Source organism: Electrona antarctica (genome assembly GCF_951216825.1).
Source record: "Electrona antarctica genome assembly, chromosome: 13".
Taxonomy (NCBI): domain Eukaryota; kingdom Metazoa; phylum Chordata; class Actinopteri; order Myctophiformes; family Myctophidae; genus Electrona; species Electrona antarctica.
Window position 1 is genome coordinate 7,260,657 of NC_136794.1, and position 19,117 is coordinate 7,279,773.

Consider the following 19,117-nt stretch of genomic DNA (forward strand, 5'->3'; position numbering starts at 1 on the left):
CTCTGCGGGTGAGCTGGATGACCGTGGTCTTGGAGGGCATGGAGGAGTTGTCCAATGGCCGCGGCTTGCAGTGGAACAGAATCAGGAAACACCTGTAAAACTGAAGAGGGAGAGAGAGAGAACGTTTTGATATGTGTACTGTACAGACTAGGGCATTCACTTCTAGTCATTTTTACTAGTTGACTAGTTGCCTAGTTTACTAGTCGACTAGTTGTTTAACTACCTATTATGTAAAAAATAAAATAAATTAAAAAAATAAACTTTTTTTTTTTTTTCTCCGAAATACATATTTGTACATTGAAAAACTGGTACATGGTGACTATAACTATAATCTACCTGATCTTGAGGCCTACAAAATCGGGGAAAAAATAAAAATAAACTTTTTTTTTCTTGTTTTTTCTTATCAACTAGTCAACTAGTACCAACAAGGTCGACTAGTGGATTTACTAGTCGACTAGTAAACTAGTCGACTAGTTGCTTTATGCCCTAGTACAGGCTCACACACACACGTGCCCGCACGCACATGTGCGCACGCACACACACATGCACAACACAGCTATATGCCGGGCAGTTCATAGAGCAGTCATCCCGAGCCAGGGGTGGGATGACCTTGGCCTCGCTGCCTCTCTCAAGAGGCTTGGTCACATGGACCACTTCAGAGCTCGGGCCAGGCACAAATGCTCGGCCAGGCAGAAATCCTGCTGCCTTGGTGTGCTTTTGATGTGCTCCAAGTCGATGGAAAGAGGAAATGTCCCACTAATGGCCTGCTGCATCGGTGAAGTAGCATTTTTTAAATGGTTAATGCGGGTCTAGCTAGGTCATTAAACACGTTGCATAGATGGCCCTGACAGCTGCCCCGCTGAGATATACATGTGCAGAGGCTACGCCTCTCTCCTGCTCCCGTTCTCATCTTCTGCCCGTCTTGAATACGGCGAAGTGATTTACCTGGTTAACCCATTTTGGGCGGGAACCCCTTTTTGGTGTTTCAAGAATTATGTTATACTTTAGCTATTTTTTGAAAAATCGTGAAAATGTGGCGCAAATCTTTGTATATTCTTTCAGAGCGAATGTTTTTAGCTCAAATCTTTGCTTCTGGGGGGTCCCTGGAACAACATATTTTCAGATGGGGGTCGGCGGCCAATTACATATATTTTTGGGGGTCCTTGACATGAAAATGTTTGAAAACCACTGACACGGAAACATAGGGTTTTTCAGAAAACTGTCTGAATTTTGAAGGCATTTGTAGAATCGTCCTCAGGTCTAAATGGGTTAATAATAAACCACGGTAAAGAGTGTGGATTAATGTCTGCACTCTGCAGGATATCTGTTGGTTACGCGGGAAGTTCATGAAGCTTACCAAGTATATTCAATCCACAAATAAGGCATCGGAATGAGACGAGCATACCACATCAGAGGTGCAGCTAAATAACGCATGAAAAGGTGGAATATTTGTATCATGGGGGGGGGGGGGGGGGGGCGTCAAACTTGGATTTTCTTGGCCGTTCCTAAATTTAACCCATTTTGGGCGGGAACCCCTTTTGGTGTTAGCCTTATGTTATGCTTTAGCTATTGAAAAATAGCAGATCTACAAGCTCATAGCGCGCCACCGAGTGGCGCGCTACGAGCTTGTAGGTCTGCTATTTTTGAAAAATCGTGAAAATGCGGCACAAATCTTTGAATATATAGGGCTCCAATTTTGTCTCCGACTTTACCCGCAGCGCGTTCCGCAATTCAGCCGCTGCCCGAAAATTACGAATATAGGAGCTTTCTCTGTCCCTTAATGGTATTTTCGTCCAGCGTCACCCGCTATCTTTTTTGCCGACACCGGTATTTGCGCCTAGAGGTGTGGTCATGGGCGTGTTGGCACGTTTTCCCCTAAATTGCTATTTTGGTCACACATATTTGGGAAAGCGACAGTGGAGTTTAAAACCACCCGTAACTTATACCCGTAAGCCGTGTCAAATTAGTTTGGTAGAGCGACACGGGCTGCACGCCTGCATGGAGATGTCCTTGGAGTAAGGCATGCGTCATCTCTCCTTATTCTCTTTGTAATTTTCCTATAATCATCAGCAGAAGTGAGTGCCTTCCTTGTGTCCATTGTGTTTATAATTGTATAGTCAAAGACTATGCGTGATTCCACGCATGCAAGTGTTCGCTCAGTTTCATCATCCCATAGCGCAGCAAATGGCGTTTAATCCAATTGACCGACCTTTCCTTTCCGCTTGATACCGTTTCGTAGAGACGGCCTACACGCTCGATCTATATACCAAATGAAAGCCCGAATTTCGTAGTTTACATAGTACTTTGAATTTTGAGCAAGATTTGAGCGAGTTGTGACTCAATGAAAAGACGAGTGTTCTTGGCTCTGTGCGGGGTGGAGAAAAAAATGAGAGGGGGGGGGGGGGGCAGCAACGCAACACTCTTCCATGGGCTATAGAACGTAAGGCTATGAAGCATATATACTGTAGCACTAACGGGCAACGGATAAGGGATCTATTAAAGGCAATGGCATGTGGACTGGTGATTGGTTAAATATGATTTAATTATTGTAACGCCCAAACCACACCTATGCATAATATAACGGGTAACGGAGGTGTTTAAGGGATTTAGACAGGTAACCAAAATACCAACTTTAGTGGGTGAACACCCTTTCCCCACTCCTAAATCCCCAAATAGAGGCTTTAGAAAGATGAGACAAAAATGGAGCCCATATGCTTTCACTTTTTGGATTCAGAACAACATCAACGGTGATTGGTTGGGGTGAAGCGAATGTCACCTCCGTTGGGATATTTCAGCTGGAGCAAAGACTCCAACGTGCTTTGCATTGACGTTGTATGTAATCGTACTGAGCCCGAGTTATAGAGCGTCGCAGTCCCGCCCCCTTTCATGACGACGCCAGGCCCAGGAAATAGTTCCCAATGCATTTTTCCCTTAGACATTTCAAAAAGTATTTATTTAAAGACCTTTTAAGCGTCGTACGAAGCCAACTCGAGTCGTGACAAATCATGACAACAAACACAATATTTTGGACCAAACAAATAATTACAAAGAAGAAAAACAACAAAAAAAGTGTTGTAACCTGCCGTTTTCTTCTTCTTTCTAATTATTTGTTCAGCCCGAAAAATTGTGTTTGTTGTCATGATTTGTCACGACTCGAGTTGGCTTTGTCCGCGGCGTAAACGTCTTTAAATAAATACTTTCTGAAAAGTCTATGAGGAAAATGAACGGGGATTTATTTTCCGGGTCTCTCGAGGGGGCGGGACTGCGACGCTCTATTGAATGGAATGTAGGAAAATGCATTGCGTTATCCAAGCAGACCAAGTGGTTCCTCCCGCAGAGCAGAAGTGGCGTGTCTTCAACTATACGAAACTAACTGTATATTTGTGTCATCGTTGTAGGCATCCTCCTGATGATGGCGCTGTGCGAAGAAGTGCACGTCTACGAGTACATCCCCTCCCTGAGGCAGACGGACCTGTGCCACTACCACGAGCGTTATTACGACGCCGCCTGCACCCTGGGCGCGTACCACCCCCTCCTCTTTGAGAAGAGCCTGATCCAGAGGATCAACACAGGCCCCGAGAGCGACCTCAGGAGAAAAGGCCGGGTCACGCTCCCTGGATTCAACGCCGTAAACTGTGACATCTGAGATATGAAATCTTTATCCCGTGGGCCAAGACACACACACACACACACACACACACACACACACACACACACACACCCTCTTTGTGGACTGAGGGAGGGGTGCTATAAAGCCACAGGGGATTAGGGGGTACTGAAACCGACAAAGTTAGACCCGTGAAGAACCGAAGCCATAGCCCTCCAGGGTGTGATGGACCTGGAATGTTCTATCAGACCTTGTCTTCTTCAGGATACGTTACTTCACCCAAGACTGGCAACAAACCGGTCTGAAGGGGATTCTCTGCTTTCGCTGAGCCACGTTAGCGCTGGAGCTGACCAGGTAGCAATAGATCTGTGTTTTTGTTTTTGGTAGACGAGTCAGTTTTTCAATTTCTGGATATGTTTTAATATTGTGAACTCTTGTGCTAATGAAGAGCTTAGTGGTGGGTCTGGTCTCTGCCTAAAGAAAGCTCTGCTGTTTGATGGATATTGATGATGAATTTCTGTCCTTTTTTTTTGTTGCTTTTCTACTGGTCTAATGGGTTGTGAAATATCTAACAGAGCAAGCAGCACTGAATGTCACTCGCATACGACACACACACACACACACGCACGCACACGCACTCACACACATACTCTCTCTCACACTCAAATAATTTCTAAAAAATGATGAAGAAGACACAAGTCTTGGCAGGATCACCCAACACCAACATTCAAGACTATCAGTATTAAGTCAGGATGGATGTACATTTCATTCACAGTTTGACATTTGTCAAATCGACCTCTTGTTAAGTCAGAAGTCTTCTTTGGTGTTGTCATCAGGGGGTTCTTTCGCACTATTTATACCACAACACTCCCCGAATCACTCGCCCTCTGCCATAAATGACTGCACACCAACTGCATGCCAACTCACAAGCAGATTGTAACTCCTACTTAGCACTTTTAAGAATGACTTCTGATTCAACGCCAGGGCGCCTTGTTGTCTTTCAGATCAAAAGGATTCATCGTACTCCGTGAGTCCCAATTGTTGTTATTTTGACAAGGGTGTTATATCCACGAAAATCGGGGGCCAAAATGGATTTTCAATCCATATACTGTAGGTGTATAGAACAGATTTGATGCTGTGCTTCTTAGTGAACCAACTGAACACTTTCCTATGATTTTTCCTTTCGGACTGTTCAGTGTCTTGTGTATACTATTGTCATGACTGGAGGGTCATCGTGTTAAATTGTTGATTAACCAACAATTAATCAACCAACAGTTGATTAGCAACTGGACTTAGAAGCGTTGTTAGCTAAATTGCTAAGAATAAGAGTTCTACTGGCTATAGCTGTATTTACACGGCCTGCCCTGTGTGAAGAATAGTCAGTGATGCCGCTGTGTTGTCAGACATTGGCAACACCTTTTGTGTAATCATTAGCCACTATGTGAAAGCCAATTCGCTTTGTAATGAATGTAATTAAATTACCCCTTGCAAATGGCCAAATCAGCCCACACACATGACCTGTCTATGCAGTAGTCTTTGTTGAATTTTCTCTTGTCACTTCAAAGCAGCGTGCAGCGTTGCACTTGTTATACATCGACAATGTACATTTTTTTCTCAACCCTCTGATATTGGACTTGAGACCTTTGAGACCTCTGCGGTGGATAGCGGAGACCGTGTCTTGTCAGAACAAAAGAGATTTTGAAGCTGTAATTTGTACAGTCCTATTCACCCTGGTCTCTGCTTTGATTGGTTTTTATGTTTACACATGAGTCTGTGCCAGGCATGTAGTGAGTAGTATTGGTTTGACAGACTTTGTGCATGTCCACCATCACTAGCTTGGTCTTTCTTGCATTCATTGAAAGGGAATGTACCTCTTTTATTTAGTTGAATATGCTCATAAGTGTTTGGATATTTGTTGCCGAATCATGAGGCAGACAAGTTGTATAGCCAAGAAGACGGAGTTGTGATTTATACTGCGACCTTCTGCAGTCAGAAATGTACAGTAGAGGTTTGTAGCAGTGTTTTATAGTACTAAGAAATGTTGCGTGTGGTTTAGTACACGTTGAAATACAGTATGTCTCTTAAAAAGTGTTATTTGGGCATAAGATACGTGTGCTGAAGAAAGACAGCACTTGTCCAGGCAGTAGATGAAAAGAAGAGCTGTTATGTTCGTGTATGTATATATTATCCTGTTCTAAGTGGATTCAAAGTGGGTGTCTCATTTGAAGATACACGAGAAGGTAGACAAATCTAGTCGTGCTACTGCAGCTCCAGGGTGAACGTCTTGTTTGCAGATCAAAGGAAGACCTATACCGGAAAGGGTTTCTCTGAAGGTGAGTTTGAGACGGTGTTCTTGAGCAGTCATGCAGATTCGCTGCCTTCTTTATTAGTTTGTTTTGTTCTTGAGGTAAATCATCATAATATCTAATTGCTTGCGAACACACTGAAGGTCCAAAAAAGAAAGAAAGAGCCCTGAATATCTTGTATATGAATTAATTGCTGTTTGATTGCATACCGATGCACAGAGCATGCAAAAATGGAGCAGGGCAAAGAGTCAAAAACTGTCCATGTTTACTGTACTGTAACTAGACTGCATTGTCTTTCGTATTCAGAGAAGTAGGTGGGTGTGCTATAAGACGATTTTGTTTGTTTATTTTCGCTGGCGGCGTGCAGATTTCTGTATACTATTGTGTGTGTATAGGGAAATTACATACACTTTTGGTGCAGCTATTATTAGTTCCCTAGAGAAGCATTCGATCAGGTGCAATGCGTCTTGGCAACTGTAGTGGAATGTTGATATTGTGCCAATTATAATTTCGAAAGGTTTTCGCTACAGTAGCTAAAGGCCGAATGAGTCCTTTTCTTGAGTACAAACCAATATTGCGACTTATGGAGTTCTATTCCTTCTCATTTTGATGCTTGGAGTGAGTTTGATTGTTAAAAGCCCCATTGTGCAATGAGAGGCATCTTCCGATTGAACAGGGCATACGTACTTAGATCTGCTCAGTGAGGCCTCACACATGTTTGTCAAAATGCAGCAGGTTAAAACCTGACTTGGCTACTACTGGTTATTTTGTGCGGGATAATCCAGAGCTGGGTGATATGTTGACATGTTTTAGTGAGACTAGATATCGTCTGGGATTCTGACTATTGCAGAATCTTGATATAGTTTAAGTGTTTGTCTTCATATGGTCTTAAAAAGGCTGTGTTGAAGTAAAGTGATACAATTGCAATACAAGTGTAACGAACAATGGATGCCTCTACTGTTTGGCCATCATATCCAAATGACTGATGATCGTCTTGTCACCCATAAAATGTTGTCACATTATCGATATCGAGATATTGTGATCATTGATTTTGTCCGTCACCAAAAACCTATTAATCCACCATCCGCCATAGTGGGAAGCATGAAATGGGAGGAGTTTAGAGTTGGGTGGGCTTTTGCCATAGGTTTAGAAAGGAGGGCAATAAACAACATGGACTTCTGTACTCCGTCTTTGATGAAAAAAAATATATATATTAGAAGGTCTTTACTCTTTATCATCGTCTTTATCACCGTCTATCTCCTGATAGACCCTGATGAAGACCTTCTAGGTCGAAACGTGTTGGTCATATTTATTGATGTTGCCTTGCTCATAAATAAATCTCTACATATATTTTTTCATCAAAGACGCAGTGCCTTAGAAGTGCCTTTTCTTTGCAAGTCTGCATTTTATACCTTTTGGGAATTAAGCAGTACTACTTTGAAAACCCCCTTTTTTTATATATATTAAAGCTTGACTGAGTTTATTGGTTGCCAAGCACTGAGATGAGAACATCTTTTTTTGAGAGTGACTGCTATTGACCATATTCCCACAGTGGACATTTTTGCTCTTATGTCACACTCACGAGTGTGCTATTGATTGACCATATTCCCCTCATTCATTGTCCTCTTTTCCTCTAATTCCAGAGGCCTATCTCCTTGTACATTTTCTCTTTCTCTTCTGTAATTGTGGGGAATTGCTGCGCCACACTGCCTTTTTTTAAAATATGAGCATTGTTGTCCAATTTCTTGGTTTCACTTTGTACATTTCCATTAGTCACTGAGGATCCTGATCAACCGGGGAGGGGAGGGGGGGGGGGGGGGGGGCAAAGGGATAAAGAAGAGGCACTGGTGACTCGCCACAATGAGGAGTGAAATGTCATATTTCACTCCCATATAAGCCTTATAGGGAGTTCTTTTAAAGAGCTTTTCTTTTTGATTTTGTCATCGATTGAAGGCCCTTTTTATTAGACTTGAATGGATGTTTAGATAGACTTATTTGTATGAATTCAGCTGTTGTTAATTCATTGTTTTCTACTATGTAAATAAAGATGTTGTAAATGTAACGCTTCATTGTTGTACCCTGTTATTGGACATGCGCACACACACACACACACACACACACACACACACACAGGGCTCCATTTTCGTCATAGCTAAACCCCTTATCCCTAAACGTCTTTGCCTTTTTTACTATTTTGCAAAACATTTTTGAATATAGTTAAAATGGCCAGTCTACAAGCTCACAACGTGTCAATGGCTACTTGAACTATTCAAAAAAAAAAATCAGGCCTGGGCCGTGGCTCAGCGGTCCAGGCGCCTTGGCTGGTAATCCAGTCTGGCAGTGTGCCGCGGGTTCGACTCCCGATCCCGACGGCCTTTACTGCATGTCTTCCCACCATCTCTCTCCCCCATTTCCTGTAAGCCTACTGTCTGTCCCTCCATAAAAAAAATATAAAATAAAGGCGAAAGCCACAAAAAAAAACCCATAAAAAAATAAAAATAAAACAAATGTTTTTCAAAATAGTAAAAAAGAATCACACCTGTGTGAACTGAGTGGTGCAACTCCCCTCTCCCCCTGCCTCTCTCTCTCTCTCTCTCTCTCTCTCTCTCTCTCTCTCTCTCTCTGTAATTAGCACTAGGCAACAGTGCAACACTTTCTCTCTCTGTTTCTGGCACAACAGCGCCACTTTTTCCCCTACTGGTACTCATAGTCACATAGTCACACATACAGTACATAGTCACATAGGTTAACACGGACATTGCTGTTCCTTGGAGTGGTTGCACCACTCAAAAAGGCAAAGAAGTTTAGGGATAAGGGGTTTTAGTGGTGACGAAAATAGAGCCCTGTAGAGAGTTCTCACTAACCTGTTTGTTCATGAGTATATAGATGAGGGGGTTGATGACCGCGCTGCTCTTGGCCAGCAGCGACGGCACCACGCTCGCCACGGGGCTGATGGTGTGCGGCGGGCCGAAGGTGGCCATCATGGCCACCACGCCGTAGGGCATCCAGCAGAGCAGGTAGCAGGCCACCGTGCTCATCACCATGAAGAGGATGCGGTACTCCCTCCGCCGCGCGGCCGTCTTACGGATCCTACCCACCTGTGTGCAGGAGAAGCAGAAACGGATGAGCACAAAAAAGGGCATAAAGAAAGAATCATGGTACAGCTAGTTGGTCGTAGTAATTGGTATATGATGGTGACGCTAGTAAGCGGACCTGTAATGGGCCTGACAAGGTGCGTGTGTGTGTGTGTGTGCGTGGGCGTGTGCGCGCGCTTAATGACTGCCGTCATGGATGAGAGCTTTTTAATTATTTTCTTTGCAGTAAAACCCGTGACGCATTGAACCAGTAAACGTAAAAGTTTGGTGTAAGAGTGGTTGAATATTCCGACTTAACACAATTACATTTTATTGAAAGATTCTGTTGGCCAAGGTGGTAGAGAAAGATTTTGCCCATGAATCTCCCCCTCACTCACAGCAGATTTACAGCATAAAGTGCCTTTTATACTGTACGTACATGCCTTGTACACGCCTAATTCTGCTGCCTGGAATCTCATTTCTTTCAGTGTCTCTGTAATGTATTTCTCAGATTTAATATCGGGAGCTGTCCGTCTCTCTCTCTCTCTCTCTCTCTCTCTCTCTCTCTAATTTATTTTAATACCCCTCCTGGTCTCTTCTTACAGTCCCAATAGCTTCACAGTTTGAAGTAAAAAAGTGGGTGAAATAATTTTTTGTGCAATGTGCATAGTTCTCATCGTGTTATTTTACACACAAAAAAGGGAAGAAGGGGAGGGGGGGGGGGGGGGGTGATTAAGAAGATCAAGGCAACTTTCAAGAAGAAGGTTTGAGCGTTTTTACCACAAAAAAGTACAAGTAAAGGGTTTCAGATATTTAGAAGCTTGTTTCACAAACAGCACACTGGTTGGGTCTCCCTTACTGTAGCTTATTCACAAACAGCACACTCGTTGGGTCTCTCTTAGCTTATTCACAAACAGCACACTCGTTGGGTCTCTCTTAGCTTATTCACAAACCGCACACTGGTTGGGTCTCTCTTAGCTTATTCACAAACCGCACACTGGTTGGGTCTCTCTTAGCTTATTCACAAACAGCACACTGGCTGTGTCTCTCTTATAGCTTATTCACAAACTGCACACTGGTTGGGTCTCTCTTAGCTTATTCACAAACGGCACACTCGGTTGGGTCTCTTAGGTTATTCACAAACAGCACACTCGTTGGGTCTCTCTTATAGCTTATTCACAAACAGCACACTTGTTGGGTCTCTCTTATAGTTTATTCACAAACAGCACACTCGTTGGGTCTCTCTTAGCTTATTCACAAACCGCACACTGGTTGGGTCTCTCTTAGCTTATTCACAAACCGCACACTGGTTGGGTCTCTCTTAGCTTATTCACAAACAGCACACTGGCTGTGTCTCTCTTATAGCTTATTCACAAACTGCACACTGGTTGGGTCTCTCTTAGCTTATTCACAAACGGCACACTCGGTTGGGTCTCTTAGCTTATTCACAAACAGCACACTCGTTGGGTCTCTCTTATAGCTTATTCACAAACAGCACACTGGTTGTGTCTCTCTTATAGCTTATTCACAAACTGCACACTGGTTGGGTCTCTCTTAGCTTATTCACAAACGGCACACTGGTTGTGTCTCTCTTATAGCTTATTCACAAACTGCACACTGGTTGTGTCTCTCTTATAGCTTATTCACAAACTGCACACTGGTTGGGTCTCTCTTAGCTTATTCACAAACGGCACACTCGGTTGGGTCTCTTAGCTTATTCACAAACAGCACACTCGTTGGGTCTCTCTTATAGCTTATTCACAAACAGCACACTTGTTGGGTCTCTCTTATAGTTTATTCACAAACAGCACACTCATTGGGTCTCTCTTATCTTATTTACACTACAAGTAAATAATGGCCCATTACAGGTCTCAGCTATATTATCCATTGCTGTACAACTCTTTGTCTCTTTGTGATTCGGTTCCTAGCTGTGGTGAAGCATAATTGTTAGCTGTGGCTGTGGGTGCCTCTTCCACCACAATTATGATTATGTCTATCAGTTCCTTCCCACCGCCTCCATATTTTACTCCAGCAGTCGTCATTCATCTGCCCTTGCTCTAATGTCTACACACTACATAGTACTAGAGATTATGGGCTCCATTTTCGTCACCGCTAAACCCCTTATCCCTAAACTTCTTTGCCTTTTTTTACTATTTTGAAAAACATTTTTGAATAGTTGAACTAGCCAATCTTACATTGACACGTTGTGAGCTTGTAGACTGGCCATTTTAACTATTCAAAAATGTTTTGCAAAATAGTAAAAAGTAAAAAAAGGCAAAGAAGTTTAGGGATAAGTTCAGTGACGAAAATGGAGCCCTATATTTTTGGGCATTAACCCATTTAGACCTGAGCTCGATTCTACAAATGCCTTCTGAATCCTGACAGTTTTCTTGAAAACCCCATGTTTCTATGTCAGTCGTTCTCAAACATTTGCATGTCAAGGACCCCAAAAGTATACGTAATTGGCCACCAACCCAAATCTGAAAATATGTTGTTCCAGGAACCCCCCAGAAGCAACAATTTGAGTTAAAAACGCTCGCTCTGAAAGAAGAATATACATTCAAAGATGTGCGCCACATTTTCACAATTTAAAAAAAATAGCCGATCTACAAGCTCGTAGCGTGGCACTCGGTGTGAGCTTGTAGATCGATCTGCTATTTTTCAATAGCTAAAGTGTAACATAATGATATTTCTTTGTTAAAATAAATGTGAAATAACTCTATATTCTAATAGTAATCATTGCTATAGAGCATTTAAATTCACCCGCGCATTCATACACCGATGGCGGCGGAGACCATGCAGGGCACCAACCAGCACATCAGGAGCAATTTGGGGTTCAGTGTCGAAGGACACTTCAACACTGACTCTGGGGGAGCCCGGGTTCGAGCAACCATGTTGCAAGGGGACATGGGAAGAACATGCACACACTCCACACAGAAAGACCCTTTCGCCGACCCCGCCTCGGGTATGGGCACTGATGACGCGGAGGAGAGAACACGCCCACAGCGTCCCCAGCGGCACCTTTGCTGCATGCCTCTCCCCTTGTCTCCTTCCACTAATTACTATCAATCAAAAGCAAAAAGCCAAAAACAAAAAAAAAGTATTTTCTGTTTACTAATGGACTGGACACAATGAGGAGACCCCTGCTACTGAACAAACACTCTGTGCCAATAAAATAAATGTATTACCAACAACAGTATCACCTACACCCCCTTTAATTAGCCAATGTGACCCAGAAAAGGCTAATTGTGAGTGAAGGACACTTAGTGAAAGCTGCTTATTGCCGACGGATTCAATTCCAATCAGCAGAAAACACTACGGAAAGGGCAACCAACAAGTGAGTGAAGTAGGCTACTACTGTGTGTGTGTGTGTGTGTGTGTGTGTGTGTGTGTGTGTGTGTGTGTGTGTGTGTGTGTGTGTGTGTGTGTGTGTGTGTGTGTGTGTGTGTGTGTGTGTGTGTGTGTGTGTGTGTGTGTTCAAAAGGTGTACTACAGTAGCACTTGTGCAATTACCGATGTCCTACACAAGACATTTGACTTTGTCGAAGCAGCTAAGCATTCTAAAGAGATACATGTACAGTATGTTTCAGTAATCCCCAGCTGCTCCACAGAAAATAATTCAAATCATGGCTCAGGCCACATGGGACTTAATTTACTTCAAATGAACGAGGCAAAAGAAAAGTCTCTCAGCGGAAACTCCATGCACCACCAAGCGCACACGCGCGCACACACACACACACACACACACTGTAAAGATGCACTGAGGGTGAGAAGCCCATGCAGTGCTGGCGCTTAGGCATGGGGGGTCAGATCAAACGTATGGAATGAATTCTGTACTGTGCAGGAAGGTCCAGTCTGGTTTGGCCACGCTTCCCGTCTGTAGGGAGCATTCAAGGTCAGAAATTATTTATGGTCTGCAATGCATCACCGTTCTCCATCACCCCATGACCATGAGTGGAGTAATGCAACAGTTAAACTACCTATTCATAACAATGATGGATAGACGCACGCACGCACGCACGCACGCACGCACGCACGCACGCACGCACAGGCACACACTGTGTATACCAGTAAGATGCACTGAGGGAGAAGCCCAGTGCTGGCGCTTTGGCATGGGGGTTCAGATCAACATATGGAATGAATTCTGTACTGGCCATATTCCCATATATGAAGCGTGTCTTGAGTGTACAGGGTTTGATGAGGTCAGGTCAACACATGGAAGAACAGGTCAGCTCCATATATGGAGATCTAAGGATTTGAGGTTTGAGGTCCGATGTAGAGTTGCTGGCCAATATTGATGACATCAGGGATCTCCATAGCCTATTATTATAACATTGTGTTTCGTAAAGAAGAGATTGGTCCTGACTTGCAGGCTGTGTAAATAAGACAGACGGTTTATCATTAGCCTACACAACATGATTGATTGGCCGCAGAGCCATACTGCGTCATACCACACAGTATGTGCGCACAACATGTCCCCGGTCTCAAGATCCCTCAAACGTGTCACAGACTATTTCTTGGACACCTGGAAGAAGGATAAGAGTGGTTCACTATGCTGTTTTCGTGATGTGGTTTACGTGGGGGAGGAATGAAAGGTTATAGGGTCGAAGATGACACCTAGGTTTGCAGATGCGTGTGGAGGTCGTGACAATTAAGGGAGCCGTCGATGTTGAGCGAGAAGTTCTGGGTGGAGCGGGTTCACTTCTGTGGACTCTGAACATTACACCTATGTGTTTAAGCATTTATTTCATATGTTCACATCGACTTCAGCTCTGACATTTATTCCAGACATGCTCTAGTTACTAGAGCATGTCTGAAATAAATGTCAGAGCTGAAATCGATGTGAAGAGTCTGCCTGCATGCCAATAACTCATTTTGGATTAAAAAAAAATCTGTTATTCTTCTCTCCTGAAGAGTGACTGTCTCTGTATCAAAAAGAGTCACATATAGAGCTACTGTATATACAGTATACATGCCTGCATACAGTATGTGTCTTGTGCCAGAATCTAATGTTCAATGTACGTCTATTTTATTCTATCTTTATTTCATTCTTTGTTTTGGTACTTAAATTTTACTCCTACTCTTACTGCACCTCTCCAATGTTCCACTCTTACTGCCTGTAGCTGAATTCCCCTCTAGAGATCAATAAAGGTTTATCTTATCTTACAGTATGTGCATCAAATTATCGCCCGTACAGCCTGAGCCACAGGATTACAAAGTAAATCTCTAGAGCATACCAGAGTATGTATAGCTGAATCCAGAAAGACACTTAACGTCGATCACTGTCTAAATTGTAAGCCTGACACGTACACCATTTGTATGGCTTATACACGCAATCTCGCACGCACGCACGCACGCATTTTCCCTGTCGTAGTACCTGTTTAACTGTCCAAAGCAGCCTGCTATAGCAGTAGACCATGAGCATAACGGGCAGGCCCAGGCAGAAGATGAACAGGCAGATGATGTAGGCGTGCGACTGAGCCGACTGAGCCGTCCACGACACCGAGCAGCTCGTCCCGGCCCCCTCTATGCCGTAGCTACTCCAGCCCAGCAGCGGGGGCACTGTCCACAGCAACGAGTACAGCCAGGAGCCGCCCACGGCCAGCAGGGGCTTGCGGTAGTCCGGGCCCCGCTTGTTGCATACGGTCAGCGTGCTGTAGCGGTCATAGGACAGGATCACCAGAGAGATGAGAGACACGATACCTGACAGAAAGAAAAGAGAGAGAGAGAAGACAAATTAGTCTTACTATTAGATGTGTTTTATACTTTGATTGATTGATTGAATACTTTATTCACTTTTTTTTTCTTTCTTTTTTTGTGCGATTTTGTAACACATTTTTCACCCCTGTGTCAATTATCTAATGTGATCCTGGGCTCTACACACCCTCCGCCAACCTGGGGAGAGCAACGGACTTGAACTCATGCTTCCTTCAATGCATGAGTGTCCATGAAAGTTGCTCCTTTGCACCTGACAGGGGGGAGTTTCCCTGGAGGAATAGGATGCTAGGCTGATTGATACAATCAGCTATAACTGACAGCGGAGGCATGCAAACTCCCATGGTCCTGCATGTACTTAATGGCCCCTACACACTGTAGGAGTTTTAAAGTTGTCGGCGAGTCAGCAGATCGTTGTGCATTTCACACTGCAGGAGTCTTTTTTTTAAATCGGCTGTCATTATATCATTGTGACTTTCACACTAAACGATTGATCGCCGACCAGGGATCACACACTGTAAGAGTTCACCAAGATGTGATCCAGACCCGATACATATAGGCAGCGGATACATAATTTGTTTTTTCATTCCAATTCATTTTGACATGCACGTGCAGGATGCCGTGATACAAGCGCGAGACCCACACAGGGCGCATCTCTCTCTCTCTCTCTCTCTCTCTCTGTGTGCACGGTACGCCACACACACACACACAGGAATAGCCATGCAGGCTATAGGCGGCATGTTTGTGATATAGCGCTATAGCAAGACAGGTCTTGATACCGGAAGGTCGACACGTTAAAATTACCACCGCTGAAGTGCCCTTGAACAAGGCATTGAACCACTACGATGAAATGTGTTCTATGAGCAGGGCCTGGCTGGAAACAAGTTCTTGAGCTTAGCCCAGATACCCTGGGTAAATATAGAAATCATTGTCTCCACCAGGCCGAAGGCATGGGGAGAGAGTATGTTTTGCACTCCGTCCGTGTGTGTGTCCGTCCGTGTGTGTGTGTGTCCGTCCTTCCTTCCGTCCGTCTGTGTACAGCTAATCTCCGGCACCGTTAACCCGCTCGATGCCAAACTTTGCACACACACTCCCTGGATGGCAACGATGAACCTCTGCCCCGCATTTTCCAGAACGGCCTGTTATAGCGCCACCATGAGGCAGCTTTTCACATTTTTACCTAAAACTGCACCGATCTGCGTGAAACGTTGCATGCACACTCCCTAGTGGCCAAGGACAAACCTTTGACCTGCAATTTCCGCATCTGCCTTTTATAGCGCCACCAGGAGGCTGACTTTTGTAAAACACCTTTTTTGATATTACTCCTCCAGATTCTGTCCACAAATCTCACAAATCGTTACACAGTATCTCTATGGTCATGTGCTCAAGTCGGATCTGTCCGATATTTCATATTCCATCCTAATTGGCTATAATTGGCTTTCACAGTTTGCAAGATTGCCCCGTTTTGAACAAAAGCCTCAAATCATGAACGCAGCATACAATTTACGTGAAATCTTTCACACATTTTCTTACTAGGCTGAGGAATATATCCCACCCTTTTCACATTGGCCTGTTATAGCGCCACCAACAGGTTGATTTTTGCAAAACACATTTTTGGAACAAAATGCCTCAAATCATCCAATTGCCATCAAAGGCTCCTAAACATTACTCCTAAACATTTTGCCAAACATCACACACACTCCTATCCTCCTGGTGGAGACCTGTGCCCGGAAGGGCACTTTTTCTAGTTTCATTTCATTTCATTTACGCACGCACACACACACACACACAGAGTCCCCCCCCCCCCCCCCCCCCCCCCCCACAGGTATCAAAGTGATTGCTGTCTTTGATGCATTCAATGATTAGAGAGAACACTAATGAGCATAGACACTTGTATGGCTCAATCAATCAACTCAGTGAATAACCAAGAGGCAATGAGATAACCAGGTTCTCACCGGAGACGTACAGGTAAACAAATGTGTTAAACGGTTAAATGTTTTTTAGGTTTTCTAAGCTCAATTGCACCCAAAAAACCTGAACTTTTAACATTCAGTCGATTTTCTGTGGTCTGGGGTTTTCTGGCTCAAACAAGTGCTCTGATTTTCCTGCGGACTGTGATGTACAGTAAGAGCCAACAAATCCCATATATGACAATGGGATTTTCCAGCAAATGTCACTGTTTTCACTGTTTTCCCTGTTTTCATTGCAGCTCAAAAGGCTCCACAGACACAGAGAAAATCCCAGACCACAGAAAATCCACTGAATGTTCAAAGTTCAGGTTGCTCAGGTGCAATTGAGCTCAGAAAACCTAAAAGAAAAACGAAAAATAAAAATAAATAAAAATGAATGTCATGAAACATTTAAAAGAGTATAAAAAGGTGCTCCTGAGATGAGAGATCAGGTTAAAAAAAAAAGAAGGAGATCCGGGCACTCAAAGTTTAAAAAGAGGAGAAGATACTTTATTCATCAGTGAACAACCCCCTTTGAAGTTCAAAGGAATTAAGAGCTCTAGCTGAGCCCCCCCTCCCTTCCCCCCTCCTCCCCCCACAGACAGACACGTCCCTGCCAAGGGATGAATGTCAACATAAACATTGGAACAAAATCAAAATATAGCCAGGGGCAGGGATGTGTCTTTAAACTGCAGGAATATAGCCAGAGGCAGGGATGTCTGTTCTGCAGGAAAACACCCAGCACAATTATATAGTGGCTGGTAAAGTGGGGGAAAACATGTTTTTTTTTATTACCTCTCCATTTCTTGAATGGCAGATGGTAATATCCTGCTAAAGCTGGTCCATGCGGTATTGACGGATATGATGATCTTCCTGTACAGTAAAGTGAGATATATCATCCTAACCTGAAGACCCCTCAGGTCAGTTCGTTTCGCTGTTCCAACCTGAGGATGACGAATGCCGGAAATATCCTGATTCAGACTGTTGCCAATAACGCTGAATCCATGCCAACTCAAAACATTCCATAGTATATTTAATTAGAAATCATGTTGATCTCAGGATGTTCAACTTGGCAACAATGTTAGTCATTTATAAAGGCAGTCACCTATGCCATATCTGTGATGAATGACTCAAGGTTTCAGCCTTAATTAAGCCTTAATTAACATTAATATTATTTACACGGTCACGGAAGTATCAGAAATGACCCAACTAGGTGCTGTTTGCTTCTATATGGTACAGTATATAGCCTACTACAGCGACTGGACATGACCCACCGTCTACTTTTCTACTGCTTATTCCAGTACACGTGCGTCTTTGACCAACCAACCGCACTTGGTGCGATTGCATTCACACCTACTTTGAACTGAATTCTCACCAGTATTCGTTCTAATCGCAGTAAAACATCGGTCCTAGTGTGAAATTCGACAGGAACAATTCCTCTGTGTGTGTGTGTGTGTGTGTGTGTGTGTGTGTGTGTGTGTGTGTGTGTGTGTGTGTGTGTGTGTGTGTGTGTGTGTGTGTGTGCGTGCGGTGTGCGCGCCGCGTGTGTCTGTCCTCTCACCTCCTCTGCCGAGACCAAGATGAGAGCAGCAAGCAGTTAAGATGGGGAGGGACCTTTGCTGGTAAAACTCAACATCTACAAGGTACCTTGTAGATCTGTTCTTTTTGCATGCACACAAATGGGAGATATACCAACTTACAAGTCGAGTCGCCATACAGGGTAAAGTTGTATGAAGTTGTATGATTTTGCACCATACCAACCTTTGACAAATAACGACCAGTCCCTTATTGAAATACGAGGCACATTTCAACCTGCAAAGTGTCGATCCGCCAACAGTCTGTGCGACTGTTAGCGTTTGGGTGAATGTGTTGTTGTTTGTCATGTACATTAATAAAGTTATGTATATATTTACTTATCAGAGTGTATAGATTATAATTTCCAAGGTAATTCTCAATGCATTTCAGCACATCAGACAAACTACTGTGATGCGTGATCCTGACTCAATTTCTTCCAACTGGGGAATTGTGCTATTTTTGTACTTCCCTTTTTTCCCAAAAGCTCTTAAAATAGTAACTTTAAGTGTATACTTGCATTAATTGGGTAATCTTTTCATAATGTGACAAAGCAGAGGCCATATTCTTGCTTTTTCCTTTTCCTTCTTTTACTAACAACAGGCAAACTAAGCTGGTGCAGGAAACTGATGAGATAAAAGAAGTGTTCTATATAAGTGTGGATAATATATGATTATTTGCAGCTATGGTCTGACATCTTAAATCGCTGGCAGAGGTTATAATCTATTTTGTGTAGTTGTTTTGCCTGTTTTCATTGCAGCTCAAAAGGCTCCACAGACACAGAGAAAATCCCAGACCACAGAAAATCCACTGAATTTTCAAAGTTCAGGTTGCTCGGGTGCAATTGAGCTCAGAAAACCTAAAAGAAAAATGAATGTCATGAAACCTTTAAAA

The 19,117-nt window shown here is 43.5% G+C and overlaps 2 protein-coding genes across 2 annotated transcripts in view; one reads left to right on the forward strand and one right to left on the reverse strand.

The window, feature by feature from the left end:
• Positions 1 to 7,705, forward strand: part of st6gal2a (ST6 beta-galactosamide alpha-2,6-sialyltranferase 2a) — a 73,434-nt gene extending 65,729 nt beyond the window's left edge. The window contains exon 6 of the mRNA XM_079517563.1: positions 3,399 to 7,705. Within this exon, the coding sequence (XP_079373689.1) occupies positions 3,399 to 3,646 (248 nt within the window). The 3' untranslated portion in view covers positions 3,647 to 7,705. The remainder of the gene's footprint in view (positions 1 to 3,398) is intronic.
• tmtops2b (teleost multiple tissue opsin 2b) overlaps positions 7,138 to 19,117 on the reverse strand; it is a gene marked incomplete at both ends in the record, with an annotated part of 36,489 nt that continues 24,509 nt past the window's right edge. Inside the window, 3 exons of the mRNA XM_079518697.1 lie at positions 7,138 to 7,197; positions 8,778 to 9,011; positions 14,365 to 14,690. Of these exons, the coding sequence (XP_079374823.1) occupies positions 7,138 to 7,197; positions 8,778 to 9,011; positions 14,365 to 14,690 (620 nt within the window). The remainder of the gene's footprint in view (positions 7,198 to 8,777; positions 9,012 to 14,364; positions 14,691 to 19,117) is intronic.